General features: G+C 39.8%; 1 protein-coding gene across 1 annotated transcript in view; it reads right to left on the bottom strand.

The window, feature by feature from the left end:
* Positions 1 to 21360, bottom strand: part of ANKFY1 (ankyrin repeat and FYVE domain containing 1) — a 92863-nt gene that overhangs the window by 30445 nt on the left and 41058 nt on the right. Inside the window, exons 4-10 of the mRNA XM_024127620.3 lie at positions 18784 to 18919; positions 14469 to 14592; positions 13944 to 14093; positions 12488 to 12653; positions 7516 to 7720; positions 6189 to 6257; positions 5766 to 5965 (exon numbers count right to left, since the gene is read on the bottom strand). Coding sequence (XP_023983388.1) covers positions 5766 to 5965; positions 6189 to 6257; positions 7516 to 7720; positions 12488 to 12653; positions 13944 to 14093; positions 14469 to 14592; positions 18784 to 18919 — 1050 coding nt within the window. The remainder of the gene's footprint in view (positions 1 to 5765; positions 5966 to 6188; positions 6258 to 7515; positions 7721 to 12487; positions 12654 to 13943; positions 14094 to 14468; positions 14593 to 18783; positions 18920 to 21360) is intronic.

The following is a 21360-nucleotide window of genomic DNA, read 5'->3' as shown; positions in this document are numbered from 1 at the left end:
GCCAAGAGGCACATGAAAAGATGCTCAACATCACTAATTATTAGAGAAATGCAAATCAAAACCACAATGAGGTATCACCTCACACCTAACAGAATGGCCATCATCAAAAAACCTACAAACAATAAATGCTGGAGAGGGTGTGGAGAAAAGGGAACCCTTTTGCACTGCTGGTGGGAATGTAAACTGACAGCCACTGTGGAGAACAGTATGGAGGGTCCTTAAAAAACTAAAAATAGAACTACCATATAACCCAGCAATCCCACTACTGGGCATATACCCTGAGAAAAACCATAATTCAAAAGGACACATGTATCCCAATGTTCACTGCAGCACTATTTACAAAAGCCACGACATGGAAACAACCTAAATGTCCAACAACAGATGAATGGATAAAGAAGATGTGGTACATATATACAATGGAATATTACTTGGTCATAAAAAGGAATGAAATTGGGTCATCTGTAGAGACGTAGATGGACCTAGAGTCTGTCATACAGAGTGAAGTAAGCCAGAAAGAGAAAAACAAACATCGTATATTAACACATATATGTGGAATCTAGCAAAATGGTACAGATGAACCTATCTGCAGGGCAGGAATAGAGACGTAGACGTAGAGAATGGACATGTGGACACAAAGTGGGAAGGGGAGGGTGGGACGAATTGGGAGATTAGGATTGACATATACGCACTACGGTGCATAAAACAGATAGCTAGCGGGAACATGCTACAAAGCACAGGGAGCTCCGCTTGGTGCTCTGTGACGACCTAGATGGGTGGGGTGGGGTGGGGGTGGGGGTGGGGGTGGGGAGGGAGGTCCAAGAGGGAGGGGATATGTGTATACATAGAGCTGATTCACTTCCTTGTACAGCAGAAACTAACACAACATTGTAAACCAATTATACTCAATAAAAAAAATTTTTTTTTCTTCTTTTCCTCTTGAAATGGTTTTAGTCCCAGAACAGTGTTTTCTCTATTAAAATCCATTTCCTTCTTGGATAAACACAAGTCTCACGTTCTACAGCTATGCTATTTGAAAACTCAAAATAAATTAAATACCAGGACTAAAACCAAGGAAAAGCAACGGGACAAAGTACTGCTTTGTTTCCAGGCCATTTTTATCTTTTCCCTCAGAGAAAGTGATTCCACGCCTAGTTGAGAGTCTTTCTAATTGAGAGACCCCTAATGAGAGTCCCATTTTCACTTGTGTAGTCATGCCAGTGTACACAGTAACTAAATCATATACAAGATAACCTGCAACTGCTAAAACAGTACTGATGTGTCTATGAAAATTCAAATTCAAAGTATATAATGTAAAACTGACAGAACTAGCAAGAAAAATGGACAAATCCATAATCGCAGTGACCATTTCTAATATACCTCCCAGAAACTGACAGATCAAGGAGTCCAAAAGTTAGTAAGCTAATGAGTAAGAGCTGAACAGCACAATGAACAAGCTTGATTTAATGGACGTAAACAGAGAATGCTACATGCATCCTACAATTAAAGAATGCAATTCTTTTCAAGTACATGTCAGACTTTCATAAAAACTGTTATCTCTAAGAGTCTAACATTCAAGTCCGAAACACCAAAGAACCGATCTCTTATATGTCACACTCTTCTATAATGCAGTTAAATCAGAAATCAGTAGAAGTATGGTCAATAACCAACAAACATTTATAAATTAAAAGCTATTTAGTAACTATCTGATTTCCACAGGATCTTTAGTCTAAAACAGTTCTGCCTGTACTCCCTATCCTGCAGTACTGCTGCCTTTAGCTTTTATGTCACCCAAAGGGTGATTTCATTTGACCTTTATTTAAAGTTAATTATTAACTTCTTTTAGGAGAAGGGATATTTAATATCTTTTTTTTTTTTTTTTTGGCCAAGATCTTTTATGACCCACTTCCTAGAGTAATGAAAATAAAAACAAAAATAAACAAATGGGACCTAATTAAACTTAAAAGCTTTTGCACAGCAAAGGAAACCATAAACCAGACGAAAATACAACCCTCAGAATGGGAGAAAATATTTGCAAACAAAGCAACGGACAAAGGATTAATCTCCGAAATATACAAACAGCTCATGGAGCTCAATATCAAAAAAAACCAAACAACCCAATTAAAATGAGTGGAAGACCTAAATAGACATTTCACCAAAGAAGACATACAGATGGCCAAGAGGCACATGAAAAGATGCTCAACATCACTAATTATTAGAGAAATGCAAATCAAAACCACAATGAGGTATCACCTCACACCTAACAGAATGGCCATCATCAAAAAACCTACAAACAATAAATGCTGGAGAGGGTGTGGAGAAAAGGGAACCCTTTTGCACTGCTGGTGGGAATGTAAACTGACAGCCACTGTGGAGAACAGTATGGAGGGTCCTTAAAAAACTAAAAATAGAACTACCATATAACCCAGCAATCCCACTACTGGGCATATACCCTGAGAAAAACCATAATTCAAAAGGACACATGTATCCCAATGTTCACTGCAGCACTATTTACAAAAGCCACGACATGGAAACAACCTAAATGTCCAACAACAGATGAATGGATAAAGAAGATGTGGTACATATATACAATGGAATATTACTTGGTCATAAAAAGGAATGAAATTGGGTCATCTGTAGAGACGTAGATGGACCTAGAGTCTGTCATACAGAGTGAAGTAAGCCAGAAAGAGAAAAACAAACATCGTATATTAACACATATATGTGGAATCTAGCAAAATGGTACAGATGAACCTATCTGCAGGGCAGGAATAGAGACGTAGACGTAGAGAATGGACATGTGGACACAAAGTGGGAAGGGGAGGGTGGGACGAATTGGGAGATTAGGATTGACATATACGCACTACGGTGCATAAAACAGATAGCTAGCGGGAACATGCTACAAAGCACAGGGAGCTCCGCTTGGTGCTCTGTGACGACCTAGATGGGTGGGGTGGGGTGGGGGTGGGGGTGGGGGTGGGGAGGGAGGTCCAAGAGGGAGGGGATATGTGTATACATAGAGCTGATTCACTTCCTTGTACAGCAGAAACTAACACAACATTGTAAACCAATTATACTCAATAAAAAAAATTTTTTTTTCTTCTTTTCCTCTTGAAATGGTTTTAGTCCCAGAACAGTGTTTTCTCTATTAAAATCCATTTCCTTCTTGGATAAACACAAGTCTCACGTTCTACAGCTATGCTATTTGAAAACTCAAAATAAATTAAATACCAGGACTAAAACCAAGGAAAAGCAACGGGACAAAGTACTGCTTTGTTTCCAGGCCATTTTTATCTTTTCCCTCAGAGAAAGTGATTCCACGCCTAGTTGAGAGTCTTTCTAATTGAGAGACCCCTAATGAGAGTCCCATTTTCACTTGTGTAGTCATGCCAGTGTACACAGTAACTAAATCATATACAAGATAACCTGCAACTGCTAAAACAGTACTGATGTGTCTATGAAAATTCAAATTCAAAGTATATAATGTAAAACTGACAGAACTAGCAAGAAAAATGGACAAATCCATAATCGCAGTGACCATTTCTAATATACCTCCCAGAAACTGACAGATCAAGGAGTCCAAAAGTTAGTAAGCTAATGAGTAAGAGCTGAACAGCACAATGAACAAGCTTGATTTAATGGACGTAAACAGAGAATGCTACATGCATCCTACAATTAAAGAATGCAATTCTTTTCAAGTACATGTCAGACTTTCATAAAAACTGTTATCTCTAAGAGTCTAACATTCAAGTCCGAAACACCAAAGAACCGATCTCTTATATGTCACACTCTTCTATAATGCAGTTAAATCAGAAATCAGTAGAAGTATGGTCAATAACCAACAAACATTTATAAATTAAAAGCTATTTAGTAACTATCTGATTTCCACAGGATCTTTAGTCTAAAACAGTTCTGCCTGTACTCCCTATCCTGTAGTACTGCTGCCTTTAGCTTTTATGTCACCCAAAGGGTGATTTCATTTGACCTTTATTTAAAGTTAATTATTAACTTCTTTTAGGAGAAGGGATATTTAATATCTTTTTTTTTTTTTTTTTGGCCAATTCCCCTCATTAGTGGCACTTAGGCATGCTTTTATACACTGCTAGCACTCAATACTGAACCATATGGAATCCCGCTCCTTAAAATATCCCCCCTTTTTATTTAGTCAGATCAAGGACATATTCACATTAAAACAGTGGTTCTCAAAGTGTGGTCTTTGGATTCGTAGGGGTTCCTCAGAGTCTTTCAGGGGGTCCAGGAGGTCAAAACTATTTTCATAATAATAATACTTGATGTCATCTGCTTTCTCCCCCTGTGCTGACATTTGCACTGATGGCACAAAAGCAATGGTGGATCAAACTGGGGAGCCTTAACACCAGTCAAGGCAGGGGCCCCCAAATGTACTAGTGGTCGTCACTGTACTCCTCACGGCCATGCACTCGGTCAGAAAAATAACCAGTTTCACTTACGGTGGCCCTTGATAAAGCAGTAAAAATTACTAACTTTAATAAATCTCAACACTGAGTACATGTCTTTAAAATTCTGTGTGACAAAATAAGAAGTATGCATAAAGTATATAAAATATGTTACATCTGTTGTGTAACAAATTACACAAGTTGTCTCAAAGGAAAGCACTTGTGCCACTGTTTCACTGCAAGCTGAACTAACAGTTTTTTCATGGAACACCATTTTTACTTGAAAGAATGACTGATTAATAAACTATGGTTATTCAAACCTGAGTATCTGACAGACAATTTCTTAAAAAGTAAGCCTGTCTCTGTCAGAAAAACAACTGGCGATATTTCCACCAAATGACAAAATTTGATCTTCCAAGTGAAATATTAGAATTTTGGAAAAATTTTGTCTGCAACTGTAAGTTTAACAGCTTCTCAATACTGAAAGACTTTTCCAATGAGATCAGTGGTGATATTAATAAATGTGATTCTAAAATAAATGAACATTTTGAAGATCTGCATAACTCAGTGAAACAAGATTTTCCAAATGACTAAGGCATGATGTTACAAAATCACACATGAAGAAATCCATTCAAAGCACACACAGACCATGGATTTTATATAACAGAGTACAAAAAGTTCACTGATATAGTTTCAGATTCCATATTGCAACTAACCTTAAAAAAATTATACCTTGATAAATTCTGCTTGCTGTAGTAGCAAAGAAATATATACACAATTATCTGAAAAGGCTCTTAAAATATGCCTTGTTTTCCAACTACATCAGTGTGTGAGGCTATTTTCTTTAACCAAAACAAAGTATCTCAAAAGACTGAATACAGATGCAGATACTAGAAACCAGTCACTCTTTCAACTAAATTTTGTTCTGGAAGTTATTCTTCATAAAAAATGTTATATGTCAACATAAAATGGTTTGTCGTTATTATTATTAATTAATACATCTTTTAAAAATTTCTCAGTTTTAATTCCTAATATGGTAAATACCAAAGATATCCACTTAAACAAAAGCTCTTTGGGATATAATTTTTAAGAGGGTGAAAAGAGTTCCGAGTCCAAAAAGACTGAAATTCACTGCATTAAATAAATAGAAGTGTTTCAGCTTAAAGGACTTATCGAGTCTGGCTAGATTTTTGGAAGCACAAGATCGGGCTTTTTCCTATGGTTAAAATTACGTACAAAATAATTCTCATAATAGCATGCCGTTCAGTTTTTAAATTTTTGGTAAAAACACTGACACGATATTTCATGGGGTCTCCAGACTTGAGCATCAGCTCTTAGGGGTCTGTGTTTTACCTGTTATTGTATCAGGTGCATTGGTGTTGCTGCCACGCTGAATGAGTCTGGCTGCAAAGCTATTTTCATCAAATGAAGTCCCATTTACCACAGGGAGGTCTTCAAAGGGATTTACGGACTGGTCGGAAGACACAGTGATGTACTGCACGGCAAGCCACAGAGCTGTGCTGCCCTCATGGTCTTTCAGCTCTAAATCTAATCTGGAATGAGGAAGCAATGTGAATAGCAAGTATAATCGTCTTCTGACACTCTGTACTGTCAACAGCCTCATTCTTTCTCTTTGTACTTTATGAATGACAATTTTTTATTTTACTTTTACTTATTAAAATGGATAATGCTGAAAGACATTTTAAGAGAATTATTTTTCACTCACAATCCCACCCTCACAACTGCTTTTTCATTTCTCCATGTGTCCCTACGTACTGTTTACACTGCAGCAACTGGTTGAACACGTATTCATTCCTGGCCATGATGGACAAGTGCAAGGGAGACCTACAGGACGAAGAAGAGGCGTCAATTCAGGACAGGCCCAGTTCAGGACTACTCACAGCAGGAGGCAACTAGAATCCACAAGAAATTCCCCATTTCTGCCAGAGTTTCTTTTTCTATCCTGACAAACAGTTTTCCAAAACCATGACCAAGTATCAAAGGATGAAAATGGACTTGATTATATGTTACAATTTATTCAGTAGCCAAAAGAACAAGAATCAATAAAAGGAAGAGATATAAAATACTCTTCAATTAAATACTGACCCTCATTGAATGTATATGTACTCACGTTTTTAAAACAAATAAAACAGTAGTTTCTGCCATAGGTATGCCTACTTTCCCCTACGTATCCTCCAGAATTCTGAAAAGAAATTTTTTTCTTCCCATAATTCTCTGTTATACTCAAACACATTATGAGTGGCAACGGTAGGAATGGATTCACCGCTCTTCACTGCTTTTATTTAGCCCTCACGTGCCCTGAGGAAGATGGCCACCACAGAGCACAGGAACCCCCAGGCTGCTATCTATCGCCGAGGTACAGAATTTATTACACTTGCGGGAAAAAATTAAGGAATCACCAGAAGAAAAAAAAGAATGCAGTTATTCTGGGAAATAAGGTAATTATGACATTATACTGAGTTCATGGAGATCCACCTTATTTAAGGACCCTAGTCATCACACAAATCTATTTTCCTATTCTGAGGACCTCACAGCTATTTCTTGAGAGGGTTTTTTAACGGTATAAAATACTGAGCTGCTATGATAAGAAGTGGGTTCCCCTAGTGTTGGTGATTCAGGTGGCTTAACTCCCTTAAATGCCTCACACACTGCTGTCCCAGAAATAAGCAGCCCGTTCTCAGATTCTAAACCACAAGGAATCCTCAACCAAATATTTCTGGGAAGGGGCAAAAGGAACACGACAACTGCTATCAGTGGAAGAAGATGGCAAGCTGTGTGGACAGAGCTGTCTAAAGCAGAGGTATTTACAGGAAGGTGGACATGGAGTTTTGTGGAGATGACAGAAACTGCTTAAAGATCCAAGGACCTCAGTTACCCAGGATGGAGATGGTTTCCCCAAATGCCTCTGGCCTTAGTCGTCTCTCTCATTTGCAAAACGAATCAATGTTTGTAACTTCCACAAAATTCAGAGTGAATAATGCTGAACTAAAAAACATGAAGTCCCCGCCTGCCAGTTATGCGCCACCATAAAATAACATTCTGGGAACTGTGCTCAGAGCAGGTGATCTGCTCCCCGACTTACCTGCCCTTGCTGTCCTGCATGTTGGGGTTGGCGCCAGCCTGCAGGAGGGCCTCTGCAATCTGTGCCATCTCGGACATCACATCTGCTGGGTGTTTTTTTGAACCGTACGATGCTACAAGGTGCAACGGTGTCTCCTGGGCGCCCAACGTAGCAGCATTGACAAGGGCCCCGTTCTTAATGAGGAAAGTGGCAGCAAAGAGATCTCCTTGAAAAGAAACAATAGAAGAAATGGTCACATATGACAACACACAGGGCAAGCTTTTCTGACCAGTGCTTCCTCAAAAAGGTACCAGTCAGTAACCGTAGACAAAGACGATCTCATCATTGAGATCATGGACTTACATACTCAAATTCAACTTCTGATTACCTCTTGTCATCTGTCCTGACCCCTCGCTTCAATATCACTTCACAATTTTAAGCATACCAGGCTTCTATCCTTCAAAGGTCATTAACTCTCATAAAAGGTTCTGAGATTCCTCCACAACACAATTTATCTCCCTCTTTCATTCCTGACCACAGTCTGTACCTAAGCAATACTTACCTCTAACCTGCTATACTTGCAGTGGCTCTTACAAAGGCACTTATGAGAAGTTTTCCTTTATATCTTGCAACACCGTTTCATATTCTTCAACTATACTTCTGCTGTCTGAATATCGAGAATGGGGCTTAGGATTTCAGGAGTGGCAAAGCTCTCAAGTCTGTTAGCTGTATTCCTGTATTATTCATCTGAATAATATGAGTTTCATCTAGTCTTCAGTAGACATGGAATTTCAAAATCAACTGGTTTTCAATATTTCCCATCTGCTCTATTCTTTCTTCCAAGGGACCATCTTGCTGGAGAGTGTGAGCTCTGGCACTGACGTGGCTAGGCCAACCCCAGGCCCCTCATATCCTGATTGGTCCATGTCTGATTTATTTTTGTAGCTACCACTGTCTTATACAAAACAGGAACCAGGGAAATGTTTGGGAAGAAAATGGATTGACTGGTTGAAGTTATACGGTTCCACTTTAACAGACTGGCTCTAATCCCAATCAATTATGATTTTGGGTAACTTAAGAGTTCTCTAACCAGACCCTTCTGAAATCTTTTCATTCTTCTGTCCCTGATTTTTTTCTTGGGGGGTAGGGGAAGATACAATCTTTACCAGCATTGTGTGCAAAGGACCAAAGCTTAGATTTCTTTACAAAAAGATGTCGGTAGAGCTCTGAAAGTAGCAGGTAACATGCATATCAGGGATTAGCCTGGGTCAGGTCTTTGCTGTCCATATGTACAAAGACATAATAGGGTTCTCAGTAGGGCCCTAATGTGTAATATGAACAAACCCCACAGAGATTCAGTCTAGGAGAGAATATGTAAAAACAATACATTAGCAATAGAATAAAATATCCTAGAGAAAGTCACTTACATTCTGGAAGTGGAAAGAAATTTTAGAATTATGAGGACAGAGAGCCTTAAAATGACAAATCTGATTAATAACGTACTGGGGAGAGGTGAAATGTGGTTTCATTATCTTTAAGCTTGGCATATATTCCAAACTAAGTAGTAAACGGATAGTAAAGCTAAAATATGTCAATGAAAAACTTATTATACACACAGAAGATAAACTGGGCCATACTGCACACAGTAATAAGGGTACAGATCAATGGTTGGATTCAGATGGATGGCATAATAAAAAATACTTTTTATATCTTATGCCCTCTTAAAAAGAATCATAGCTTTTAGATTAGATTTACTTTACTCATAAGCGCTGAAGTTTTTTTTTTTAACTTACACATATATACATACATACAATATACGCACCCTACACAAAAAGTTATTTAGGAATTATTGGCAACTGAAAATTGATGATGTTTTACATTAACAGAAAGTCAGCCCATGGATATACAACCCAGAGGAAATAGACAACTGACATCTAAAAAGCAGAACAAAGAGAGGGAATAGAAAATGCCAAAAACACCATTTATAAAGTTTCTGTCAATAAGAAAACTTCTAATACATTTTAGAACGATTTCCATCAAAAACCATTAAAACGGGCTTCCCTGGTGGCACAGTGGTTGAGAGTCCGCCTGCCGATGCAGGGGACACGGGTTCGCGCCCCGGTCCGGGAGGATCCCACATGCCGCGGAGCGGCTGGGCCCGTGAGCCGTGGCCGCTGAGCCTGCGCGTCCGGAGCCTGTGCTCCGCAACATGAGAGGCCGCAGCAGTGAGAGGCCCGCGTACCGCAAAAAACAAAACAAAACAAAAAAACCACCATTAAAAAAAAAACTGTTTGGTGCTTAACAGTTCCAATTACTTCATCACTTCACTCCCTGAAACTGCCAAGTAAATGTATAATGACTTGTCCACATAAAAATATTCCTAACAATGTAGTTAATGTTTTAAAAAAATCCACACACAATTTTTCATTATTTAATTAACAAAAGCTGTAGCTCATGCTGCTCCAGTTGGTGGCATCATCTGCAAACCTCCTACAAACAATTAGATAGGAGCATGCTGCTTAAGAGACCCACTGATTGATACTGATCATCAAGGAAAATAAGCACAAGATTGTTTTAAAAAGCAAGGATTCATCTTCTTGCCCAGATCCAGCTAATCAGAGGAGATGGCAACCCTCTGGTCACATGTATATCTCCTGTGGACTCACTCACAGACGCACTCTCGATACAAACTGATGGGTACATTTCGTTATTAGGATGATTAGTGAGTCTTCTGGTTAGAGATTCTAATGTGTGTCCACAACCAGACCTAAACCTCATATACTAAGGATCTTCACTCATATTACAATGAACTTAAAGTAAGGTTAACAGTTAAATTTCAGGTATATTACTCAATTTAATCATTTGGGCAGGTCAACAGACTGACAGCTCAAGGTGAAGAAGGAAAGGTGAAAACAATTCCTACAGAAATTGAAGCTGGTCGTGGCACTGCAACACAGGGGCAAGGTAAGAGCTGCAGGCTGACCCTACCACATGGTAGTCACTGGGCTAGGTGTGCTACTAATCTGTCTCTCAGTCTCCCAACAACCAGTAAAGCAGAAATGATTCCCACCTTACAGGTGAGGAAAAGGAGACTCAAGAATGGTTAAATGACTCGTCCAAGGCCACAGAGTAAGTGGATGAGCCAGGATTCCCATCTTGGTACATCCAGGCTCCAATGCCAATACTCCGTGCTCGGGCTTCCCTGGTGGCGCAGTGGTTCAGAGTCCGCCTGCCGATGCAGGGGACGCGGGTTCGTGCCCCGGTCCGGGAAGATCCCACATGCCGCGGAGCGGCTGCGCCCGTGAGCCATGGCCGCTGAGCCTGCGCATCCGGAGCCTGTGCTCCGCAACGGGAGAGGCCACAACAGCGAGAGGCCCGCGTACCGCAAAAAAAAAAAAAAAAAAAAAAATACTCCGTGCTCCACACCAGGCCACACTGCCACGTTCAACAATCAAGTTTACCATGCCCACACTGCAGCCCACATGCTTGCAAGCAACTAATAAATTCAGAGCAGAAGATTAAATCATCTGCAAATAAGCACCATAAATGCACCACCAATTCTTGGCAATTCTTGTAACTAAGCAATCATCAAAATATTTAATAACTCATCAAAGATGTTTTTTCATCATACATAAGAATTTAAGTCCTTAAGAGGAAAGAGACAATTCTGAGATTGTTTTTTTAGTAACAAGTTTATTTGTTTCCAAAATAAACATTTCAGACACTAAACAGTATGGGAAAGAATAGTTCCTGATGTGGTGGAAACTTTCCCCACTGAACACACACCCAGTGCTCAGCATCCAATGGCTTTGCACAGTGTGGAGTGGTGCTTGGGAAAAATGCATCTGCTCTTGACACTGACATACTCTAAGGATTTCCTTCCCAATGATGAACAAAATTTTCCTCTCCATCAGCCAGCATGCTTAACACTCTTAACACATGACTTAGAGGAATATTTATATTAAAACCTATGCCCAAAAAGGGCAAAGCCACAGCTGCAACAGGACCTTATTTGAAGTAACTACATTCCACCAACTAGAAGCAACTTGTGAATAGTTAAAGTGTAGCAGAGATAATAACAGTATTAGCACAACTGGAAGGTTAAACATACATGATTAAGATATGGGGAAACCATTACACGTATTCTGTTTTTGATGTCCGCATGTAAACAAAAAAGTGGCCACAGCCAAGTACTTCAATCAAGTCATCTATCCCTCTACAAAATGAAGGCTTTGAGATTTGAAAGGTTTCTTTCCATACTGGAACTCTACCCCAATATAGCTTTCCACTCTGTCAAAAAAATGACTACTGCAAAGTAGAGTCAGGCCGGATCCATTTGGGACTTGAGAATTATTAAGGCCACGGGAAAAACAAAAGACTAGTACTTGTTTCCCTTTAATTCAATAAGGTGAAAATGCTTTGATCGTAATTCTATCACTTACATAGCTTCCCACTACTAATGACAATGTACTCCAACACAGCTACAATTTCAAATAACTTCCCAAGAATAAAATGAAACTTTATCACTTTGTCATGATCTATGAGAAGTCTATTCTGTAAAAGTGAAAACTCTGAATCCAAGAATATGTTTAAATATTCGTGTTCTTGATATTTTCCCTCTCTTACAGTAACTGATACAAGTGAAGTCTTCCTAGCACAATTTCTGGAGAAAGTGATGTATTGAATAAGCAAATAACACATCAATTGCTTACAAGTAAAAGGTACTTTTTCTATAAGTACCATCTTTCTAGCCTTCCTCTGGGGGTCCTGCTGACACTCTGAAGAGCCTAACCAACAAGGCATAAGGCAATAGCTCTTCCATCTCTCTTCTGACCCACCGATCACAAATTCTAAATCATGTAGCCTGCAAGTACAGACTCAAGAAGCCTTTGAGAATCTGTGGAACAGGAACAGGGTCAGAGAGTCTTCAAAAGTTACCTGGATAAAGGTAAAATTGCCCACTGCAAAAAATATAAAATACGCTTCTTCCTACCTCTTTGGATGCCTTTATGTAACAAGCTCCAGCCATTCTTGTCCACCATGTCCACATCAGCTTTGTGACTAACCAGAGTGGTGGCGATACTCTCTAGTCGTCGTGAAAGGGCTAGATCTAAAGCAAGATCTCCGTTATGATCCAACTCATTCAGCTTCCCAGGGAGCTGCACAGAGAAATTTTTAAATCAGCACCCATCCAGTAGAGAATACAACTAAATCTCTCACACCTTGACTCTTAAAAATCATCTCACACAAATGTCAAATTTTAGTCCTATAACTTACTATAGCTTACTCTCCAAATTCAACTGAATTCACAAACTTCTCTCAGGCCTCCTCAGGGCTCATGCCTTTCAGGGAGCCCAGGACTAACGGGGATCACAGAGCAGGTGCAAACACCATGGAAGACAGTACAAGGGGGAAATGCAGACAATGCTGTAGGAACACAAGTGTCAGGACAGAGGTTCAGAGAGCCTGATGGGAAACAGCTCACATTTTCACAGAAGACTGTGATTTAACTATCTAATTCCTCCTAGCAGTTTAATGCCTCCCCCACACCCTGGACACCCAGGATAAAACACATGACACAGCCATCTGTCAAGAGCAGCTACATTTCTTCTAAGGCGGTGCGGTAAGCAGAATAACAGCCCCCAAAGATGTCCACGTCCTAATCCCCCGAACCTTTGACTATGTCACCTCACACAATGAAAGGCACTTGGCAGATGTGATTACGGTTAAGGACCCTGAGATGGGGAGAGTGTCCCTGGACTATCCAGGAGGGCCCAATCTATCTAATCCCATGTGTCCTTAAAAGTGAAAGAGGGAAGCAGAAGAGTTGGTCAGACAGTTGTGACACGAGAAAGACTTGATTTGCCACTATTGGCTTTGAAGACAGAGGAAGGGGGCCACGGGCTAAGGAAATGTGGTGGCCTCTAGAACCTGAGAATGGCCCTGACTCAGCTGACAGCCAGAAGAAAATGGGGATGTTGGTCCTATAACCACAAGGAACTGAACTCTGCCAACAACCCAAACAAGCAGGCTTCCCTAGAGCCTCCGGAAAGGAACACAGCCTGCCAACACCTTGACTTCTAGACGGGTGACGCCTGTACTGGACTTCCAAGCTACAAAACGATAAGATAATAAATTTGTGTTGTTTTAAGCCACTAGGTTTGTGGTAATTTCTTACAGTAGCAAAAGGAAAACTAAAGCAGATTTTGGTACCTGGAAGTTAAGTACTGCTGTAACAACTATCTAAAAATGCGGATGTGTCTTTGGAAGTGGGCAACGGGCAGAGGCTGGAAGAACACTGAGAAGCATGATAGGAAAAGCTCAGACTGCCTTGAACAAACTACTAGTAGAAATATGTACATTAAAGACTGCCAGCAATGGCTCAGAGAAAGTGAGGAGCATTGTAGAGAAGAACAAGAGAAGTATAGTTTGGGGAAAAGGTATAGTACCTGTGAATCCATTTCAATTAGATAAAGGAAGACCACATCTTCTCTCTCCACTTTGATAGCTTTATGTAATGGGTACTCAGTCTTGGACTTGATCATTTTGTATAACAACTGAGCACTCATGCTGCTGAAGTCCTCCTTTCGTAAGTCATCCTAAGGATTAAAAAGACAGTGAAAAGCAGAACAGATTCAACATATCAACAATAACGACAACTGACATTTCTTAAGAAGCCTGTGGAATGTGGCTGGCCCTATTTTAAAGGGCTTAACATTTCCCAACTCATTTAATCCTCACGAAAACCCTATGAGGTAGGCACTATTATTATCCCCATTCACAGATGAAGAAAGTAAAGCATAAAGAGGCTAAACAGCGTGCCCAGCTCGCACAATGAGCGAACGGCCAAGCCGGGATCTGGAGCCCAGAGGCCCACCTGCCCAGCGAGGAATCTTTCTATGGAACCAGGTCCCAAGCCCGTCTTCTGACTTCCAGTGAAGGTGCTTTTCCACACCTCTCAGTCTCACACTCACCCAATGACTTGCAATAATTTCTGCACAGTAGTTCATCAGCGTGCCGGCGTTCAGTTCCTCCGCGGTCTGATAGAAGCGGATACAGTTCCTGACATTCACCAGGGACATCACACCCTTCTCACATCTACGAGACAATTTTAATGATCAACAGTATTATTAGGACCAATTTATTCATAAACAAACAAACCAAAGCAATAATCTGTGTACTGCCTGGCCATGTCCAATAGCACTAAAGTGTAAGGTTTAAGCAAAGCAGCTACAAATGAATTGTAGCTGAGTTACTATATTTTATAAGTCCTAGAACTTCATTATTATATTGCTCATTCTGGTCAGAACCAAAATAACCTGTAAATAAATATGTTAAGCATAACCCCCCAACTGCCTTGAAAGTAATCACTTGAAACTCGGTAATCATACCACACAGGCAATTGTAACATCAAACACGCAATGCATCAAATTCAGTCCTTTGATATTTAATTGTATGGGACACGTTTGCAGTTCCCACTAGCACAACTCTATCACGCAACCAGTGTGGCTTAGAAATCACTTCAAATATGAGGCTCTATGCCTCAATAAATGAACACCTCCTTAAAAGTCTTCCCCAAATGGTGATCTATATGGTATGTGAATTATAACTCAATAAAGCTGATTTTAGAAAGCCCACTTTAAAAATCTATCATGTATAGAAACAATCGAGTTACGAGTCAAACTACAGTACACCAGACAGAGAAGAACCGGCTACAACGGATGTCCCATAGAGCCTGGTAACAACATGACAACAACAACAGCAACAATAACAAGACTCTCACAATCACTAAGAGAGCCCCAACTACGTCAGGGAAGAGAGGGCTGCACGCAGACCTCTGGTAGCACAAAGCAGGCACACGCATGTCCTAGACTAGAAGATGTAGCACTGGGAAGGCCCACACTTCCACTGCCCCAGAATTCCTGGAAACCTTGGTGGGTCTCCACAGCACAGGGCCCGGGGGAAGGAGGCAGGTGACACGGCCCTCCCATCTCCTTTGCCTGAACATCTCCCTACAAATCAGGCTCACCTCCAAGGGCAGTCGAGAGGCCTAATGTGGCATCAGGTACTCCCTGACACCCCACCGCTGCTTCTGTCCCCAGCTCCCACAAAAACCATGTTCTGATCACAAGGGCAGCATACAGTGCAGAACGCAAAGTGAACCGTGAGGTAAGAATGACCTGAGTTGAGGCCCACGGAATTTGAGGGGCCAAACTACACGAGCTCCCTGTGACCCCACCTCCTCCCCTGTGAGACATTACTCTATCTCAGAGGTTTAGGGGATCTCTGTGTGTTTTCCAAGATAAAGGAAAACTATGTAAGCCTCGCACAGTCTGAGGTACATAGGAGGTATGCCTGCTTGCAAGCTGAGGTCCTTCTCAAGGAAGCTGCATAATTTAATAACTAATACGAATGGGTTTCAGTACTACCATAAATAAGAATAACTGACTGGCTAGCGGATAACTCCCAATTCCAACAGGTGAGGTTTGGATACCAAGGGGAGAGTGGGAGATGGGGGAGGAAAGTCATGAGAAAGACCTGGGACGAAGGGGGAACAAACTTTCTAAACCTCGTAAGTGAGACCTTAGGCCAGGAGCAAGAATAATCGTGGAGTCATTTCTCCATCTGGCAGTAAATGCAGGCACCCATTTTATTCCAAGACCTGTGCTTAAGTGCTTTGTTTTTAAGCTACACAGCTTGGTGTGAAGAAGCATCTCCCCCAGGGCACTTTTAAATCAAATTGTCACAATATCTAAATAAGTTACTATAATAATGAATAACAATGTTCTGTTTCTGAGCCTCTGCTGTCTGTACCACTTGTTTCCCCAAACTGTTAGCAGACTGACGGCAATGTCTGAAATCGTTCTGACCCAGGCTATGAAATCCGAGCATCCCAGGAGAAAAGTCCTCTTTTCAGGTACGTGAAACTTTTACCACTTTTACAATGACAAATATCCTAATGTCCTAAAACATGGTGTGATCTCAGGGAGTACTGACTTTACAAAGCATTTTTACGGACAAATGCTGAGAGTCTGAAAATTCCATTCCCCTCCTTACTACTGCCAAAATACACTGCATCAACATACTCAACTATGTTTCATGAAGACAGATGTTTTGTTACAACTGGCAGACACTTCATTTTCACTAAATTCTGGGATCCCCAGAGAGCCATTCACTATTTGGAAAACCTATAAATAGTAACTGACATGATCTACACAACTGAGGAACATGTAATTAGATCTAAAAACTCAGATTCTCAGTTCATATCTTCTCTTTGAAAAGCAGCAAGGCAGACTAACTTTCCTCTAAAGGGATTTTGTTGCTGTTAATACACGTTTTTCATTTTAGAGTACAAAAGGGACACAGATGCACAAAAATGATAAACCTAATTTTTAAAGCACAAAGTCAAGCATATACTCAAGCGTCCCACAAACTCCTGTCTAGTTTTTTGTCAATCCCATGTGTGAATATAAGGCAGAAAAATTACTGAAAGAATGAACAACAAAAGGTTAACAGTGGTTGAATTACAGACGATTTACTTTTTTTCTTTATATCATTCTATACTTTCTAAATACCGCAAACTGAATATGTAGTTAATAATCAGGAAAAAATTATATAAACTGTCAGTTGTTAGCATACACCATTAATTCTCTCCTTTTTAAAGAGTATTTTCCTGATAATGCTTATGCCCAAAATTTCCTTCTCACCAAACTGGTGATAGCATTCCCAAACCACCAAGACCCCTACGTTACAAAATGAGCAACACCGGCTTCACGTTTCACTGCACACTTTGTGCTGGGGCCCTTTCACTGACTCTTTCAAATGTGTAATTTCTCCTGCAGACAGCAGTGGGCGCTATGTGACCCTTCAAAAGCCAACAATTGAACCCGCTACTGGGTCTCGTCCATCCCAGCCCTTAACAAAGCCATGACAGATAAACTTAATGCCCACATCCAACAATACAAGACTGAGCATCTGGTAATGTTGACAGTTATGAAGCCTAATCAGTCAATAAACAACAAACATTCTAATTAAAGAATCCATTACATAGATTACAATTATCTAAACTACTCCAAGCTGCAGGGCACTTTTATCAAAGCAATTTAATTTACAAGCAAGTTTGACAAGGTCAATGGGAGAAAGCTCAGGAAATCTGGGGGGGGGGGGGAGAAGTAGATATAAATCACACTCAATCTAATTAAAATTATTCTCATTTCACTCTCAGATGATTCAAAAACTCACCCAAAGAAAGGCCCTGACAGTAAAGTTATCTTTGCTAACCTAATACTATATGGACCTACAAACCTTAGACCTGCTTGTTTGGTTTTTTTTTTACTTATTGGATTTAGGTATTAAAATGCACTCAAGCCCACATCAATCACAGACAGTCAGGAGTAACCTGTGTACTTGACTCATGTGGGGCACAGTGGGCCATCTCAGGGGAAACAGCAGCCTCACAATGAAAACAGAACAAGCAGCTCTAGTAGCAAGGTCTCTCTTGACTCACTGAGGGCAACACAACAAGTGGAATGCCTCTTGATAGCTGAAACTACCTCTCCACCCACCCAGGAAAAAAGCCATTCCTTCACGCATGCAGAATACAAAAGATTACTAAGTGACATAAAAAGACGCTCCATCTACCAAGCTGACTACCAAGGGCCATATCGCCAACAAAAACTAAAGGGCATTTTGCTTGATATCGTCTGGTGAACGTTTTGTTTTCCGTTGTTATAAAGGCCAACTCGGGAGAGCAACAGAGAAAATGCAATATAAAAAACATAGGAGGCTATCTCCTTGGAACCTAAAAAGCAGTTAACAAATGAAGTGAGACCTCAGAAACACTATAAAACTTACTGAGGCAGATTCTCATGTACTAATTTAGTCATTAATGATGGGTTTCTAACAAGAGAATATGACCAAGAACTCCTTCTAAGTAGATATATCAGAAAGTAGAATAAAATGTCAAAAGGAAATGGTATAGGAGGGAAAGTTGAGGCGTTGGACATTGGATTATATTATTTCATATTCAGTTCATCAGTTCACCCAGCTATGTAATCTCAGGTAATAAACCAGTGAAAGAAAAGAGAATACCTAAAAGCTTTGGCAAAATTTAGCTTACAAGATAACACAAAGCAAGGGAGATAAAATTCTCTCCCCACTATTGCGTTTAAAAGAACACCTTGCAAAAGTTATTTACATTAGCAGAAGCAGCTGTTTTCCCAGAGCTTGGCATAATTAAAGCTCAGCCACCACCATCTGAGGTGCTTGAATATATCTGCTGTGACTTGCCTCTCCCTAAGGAGCTGTAGCTGAAACCGATTAGCTAGTTTCATCAGCTCAGTCAGGAACACATCATCTTCTCTGAACTCCAACTCATCCGTATAGATCCAGCGAAGCATTGTCATGGTCACCTCAGGGTTAGCATCTGGTTAAAGAAAGGAAGTAGAAAAACTCTGAAAACAAAGCACAGATGACATACTCAGGCCTTCTTGAGGACCCCTAAAAGTTGAGGATAATAAACTAAATTCTGGTAGACCCCAAAGAAATATCACACAGCCATTAAAAATGGTAATTAGGCATTTGGGGTACCATCTGACTCCAGAAAAGTGTTAAAAGTTCTGCACGGGGCAGTAGGTGGGGGAAATGAACCTATTAAAGATATAAGTCAAATAAACTGGGGGAAACTATTTTAAACATATGGCAAAGAGCTTACATTCTAATAAAAAGATCTTACAAATAAAAGTGAGAAGATGGACACTCAACGGAAATATCAGCAATGGATATAAATAGGTAATTCACAAAGATAAATAAAATGGCCAATAAACCTTACTGATAACTAAATATAAACTTAAACTAGAATACTTTTTTTGTTTCTCAGACTAGCAAAGATTCTTAAAAGTGCATAACCTTTTTTTTTTCTTTTGGCTGTGCTGCAGTGGAAGAGCAGAGTCTTAACCACTGGACTGCCAGGGAAGTGCATAACCTTTGACACAGCAATCATACATATAGATTATTATCCTAAGAAAATAACTAAGAAAATACAGAGAAACATAAGATAGTCAATGCAGTATTATTTTTAATAATGAAAAACTGGAGCAAAACTCTTAAGAGAACTAATTAAATAAATTAGAGTATAAACTGGAAAATGTTGCATCAATTAAAATTATTTAAATCTATATTCAACATAAAAAGATATTCACTACATAGCAAGTAAAAAAACTACATAACTAAAAATACATGTATTAAATGATCTCACTTTTTGTTAGATATATTTGTCTGTGTATATATGTGTGTGTATACACATACATACACATACACACACACACACACACACACACACACACACACACACTCACACAAACACATAGTTTTGTGTCTGTCTTCCATCCAAGTACTAACCAAATCCGACCCTACTTAGCTTCCAAGATCAGACAAAATCGAAGACATTCTGGTGGTATGACCACAGAGAGACTGTCCATCTGTCTGTCTGTCTATCTATTGAGAGACTGGAAAGATATACACTAAAAGTATCGACCTGGAGGAATTTGTAACTAATTTTTCTTTTAGCTTCTTTCCTCCCTGATTTTTATTTAATGAACATGCATTACTTGCGTAGTTTTTTAAGTTAAAATGCTTTACAGCAACGCGGGGAAGTGCTTGAGATGAAAATCATAATGTAAAATATCTAAATTATGATTTCAACTAAAATCAACTCTTGGTTAATCAGAAGGAGGTCAGTGATGGTCAGAGGATCACTCAAAAAATCATGGTCTACACACCGATAGTTCTCAACTGTGGTCCTGGGCTAAGAGAATCAGCACCAACTGGGAACGTGTTAGAAAGTCTTATTCTCAGGCCCACCCTGATCTACTGAGTCAGAAACTCTAAGAGTGGGGCCCAGCATTTGTGCTTTAACAAGTCCTTCATGTGACTTTGATGCCTGCTAAGGTTTAAGAAACTATACTCAATTCTTGATTACCTTGGAAAGGTGGAATGTGGAACAGCAACATCCCATTAACTTAGTAATTAGGCAACAACTGAATGGTTCTTATTAACCCCTTGTCTTCCAACTCTAGTGGGAGGAGAGGGTTGAAGAAAGTAATTTCAAGTGAGTGAAACTGAAGGCCCCTGATTAACTTGCAACCACATTAATTCACCATCACCCCCTTAAGTAGCCAGATAGTAAAAGGAGAAAAAAAAAAAAAGGTGTAATTGGCGGGGAAAAAAAAGTGAAAAATAATGCATCAAAATGCTAACAGTGATTAGGTTAAGGTCTATTTTTTTTTTTCCTTTCTCTCTTACCTGCCAATGTAGTAAGAGAGAGAAAAACATTTTAAAATCAGATGAAAATCTAATTAGATTTATTTAAACAATTTACTTGAAGAAGTACTTCAACTAAGCTGTCTAAGGTATACAAAGTAGATCTTGAAACAGTGAAATTCTAAGCTAGCTTTGTAAACTGGGTTTAACGCCTCAGTAGTCTCTTAATGAAAAGAAAAAATATGTAGGCCATGCAATTTGTCCAGTCACCAAAAATGCCAAAACTGTGTACAGGCAGACCTCATTTTATTACGCTTCACTTTATCACACTTTGCAGATAGTGTTTTTTCACAAATTGAAGGTTTATGGTAACCCTGTGTTATCAGATGATGGTTAGAAATTTTTAGCCATAAGGTATTTTTATTTTTATTTATTTTTTTTAAAGAAGTTGTTGGGTGTAGGAGTTTGTTAATTTATTTTATTATTTATTTTTGCTGTGTTGGGTCTTCGTTTCTGTGCGAGGGCTTTCTCTAGTTGTGGCAAGCGGGGGCCACTCTTCATCGCGGTGCGCGGGCCTCTCACTATCGCGGCCTCTCTTGTTGCGGA

This window comes from Physeter macrocephalus, chromosome 14 (genome assembly GCF_002837175.3).
Source record: "Physeter macrocephalus isolate SW-GA chromosome 14, ASM283717v5, whole genome shotgun sequence".
Classification (NCBI taxonomy): domain Eukaryota; kingdom Metazoa; phylum Chordata; class Mammalia; order Artiodactyla; family Physeteridae; genus Physeter; species Physeter macrocephalus.
Note: the sequence above shows the minus strand (reverse complement) of the source record. Positions and strands in the feature narration are given on the sequence as shown.